Source organism: Neopelma chrysocephalum, unplaced genomic scaffold (genome assembly GCF_003984885.1).
Source record: "Neopelma chrysocephalum unplaced genomic scaffold, ASM398488v2 Primary Assembly neopelma1_95347, whole genome shotgun sequence".
Taxonomy (NCBI): Eukaryota; Metazoa; Chordata; class Aves; order Passeriformes; family Pipridae; genus Neopelma; species Neopelma chrysocephalum.
The window spans coordinates 558-2,304 of record NW_020924025.1 but is presented as its reverse complement, the minus strand read 5'-3'; the positions used below and the strand labels follow the sequence as shown (position 1 = coordinate 2,304).

General features: G+C 62.6%; 1 protein-coding gene across 1 annotated transcript in view; it reads right to left on the bottom strand.

Moving 5' to 3' along the window:
- The window catches only part of RPL28 (ribosomal protein L28), a 1,993-nt gene extending 748 nt beyond the window's left edge, over nt 1–1,245 (bottom strand). The window contains exons 1-3 of the mRNA XM_027708047.1: nt 1,173–1,245; nt 899–984; nt 251–374 (exon numbers count right to left, since the gene is read on the bottom strand). Of these exons, the coding sequence (XP_027563848.1) occupies nt 251–374; nt 899–979 (205 nt within the window). The 5' untranslated portion in view covers nt 980–984; nt 1,173–1,245. The remainder of the gene's footprint in view (nt 1–250; nt 375–898; nt 985–1,172) is intronic.
- Nucleotides 1,246–1,747: the final 502 nt, after the last annotated feature.

Genomic DNA, 1,747 nt, shown 5'->3' with positions numbered 1-1,747 from the left:
GATAGGGGGGGGTCCCCCGAGATTTTAAGGGGTGGAGGGACCCCAAAAAGGGGGAGAAGAGAGTGGGGGACACCCTAAAAGAGAGAAAATGGGTGGGGGGGCGCCCCAAAAGGGGGTGAGGTGGAGCGAGACCCCCTGATATCACAACATGGACGCATTTTGTGCCGGCTGGGAACGAAAGGGGGGGTTCGGGGGGGTCCCCTGAGATTTTGGGGGTGCGGGGGGCACCCAGGGGGTGGGGGGCACCCACCTGAGCGCTTCTTGAGGACCACCACGATCCCCTTCCCGTCGGGAGCCGGCTCCACGCCCACGGTCTTGCGATGGATGAGGCCGTTGTAGCGGAAGGAATTCCGGGCCTTCAGGTTGTTGGGCTCCTGGAACGGGGAGGGGGGAGGGGGAGAAGGTTTTGGGGGGGTCACGGAGGGTTGAGGTGGGTTTCGAGGGGATGAGGAGGGTCCCAAGGGGGATCCCTGAAAATTTGGGGGGGAGCTCAAGGGGTCTGGGGGGACTCAGGGGGGAAGTCCAAGAGTTTGAGAAGGAAAATAAATAATAAATAATAAAATTGGAGGGTCCCAAAAGGGTCTGGGGGGGGCTCAGGAGGGAACCCCAAGGGTTTGAGGGGAGGGTAGGGAGCACCTGGGACCCCCTTCAGTTGTTAATGGGGGGCCAATTGGGTGTCTGGAGCCCCCTCTGGGGGGTTGGGGGGGGGGTTTTGGGAAGTCCCCCCAAGATTTGGGGTGTTGGGGGAGCACCTGGGACCCCCTTTGTGGTGTTAAAAACCGTATCTTGGGCTTTGGGGGGGGTCCCCAAGCCCGGTTCCCGTCCCCGTCCCCCCCCAACTTCGGGGTGTTCTCCCTTAATTTCGGGGTGTCCGCTCCAAGGTTTCGGGGGTACTGACGGTGCTGTAGGTCTGGTTGTTCCGCTTGAGCAGGAAACTGGAGCAGTTCCGCACCACCATCCACTGCAGATGGGCCGACATGGCGCCTGCGGGGACCGGGGGGTGGAGGCCCCGGGGAGAGGCCTCAGCGCTCGCCGCATCCCCGATTCCCCTCCCCGCATCCCCCCCCCCGCCCTTAACGAGCCCACTCCACCCTCAGGGACCCCTCCCCCGGTACCGGGAAACCCCTCAAAGCCCCCCCGAAACCGCCCGAAATCGGAGCCCCACGCGGCACCTCCGCTCGCTTCGGCCGCCGGAAACGGAAAGAGCGACGCACCCCAGGCGAGCTCCACCCCCTGCGGGAAGCCCCGCCCACCTCCCGCAATCCTCGCTCGCCATTGGTGAATCTCTGCTCGGCTCCTCCCACTCTCGACTCCCTCCGCCGGCGCTCGGCAACTTCCGTCAGTTTCCGTCCATCTCCGTCTTCCGTCGGGATTGCCCGACGCCTTCGGGAATCTCCGCCCGTCTTCGGGAATTTCCGTCCCCCGTCGGAGCGAGCCTTTCGGGCTTTTCCGTCTCTCTTCGGGTGTTTCCGGAAAGAGGGGCGGGGCTTCGATGGCTTCCCGCGCTTTTCCATGTGGGGAAACGCGTGAAAATGGGTGAAAACGGGGTTTGTTTTGAGGGATTATGAGGAGTAATAAGGGTCTGGGACAGATACCGGGGGGGCTTAAGGGGATTTTTGAGACATTTGGGTTTTCGTGAGGGGATATGGGGTGCTGTGAAGGGAATTGGGAGTCTATGGGGTCTCTGAGGGGATTTGGGGCTCTGAGGGGATTTGGGGGTCTGTGGGTGTTTCTGAGGGGATTTGGG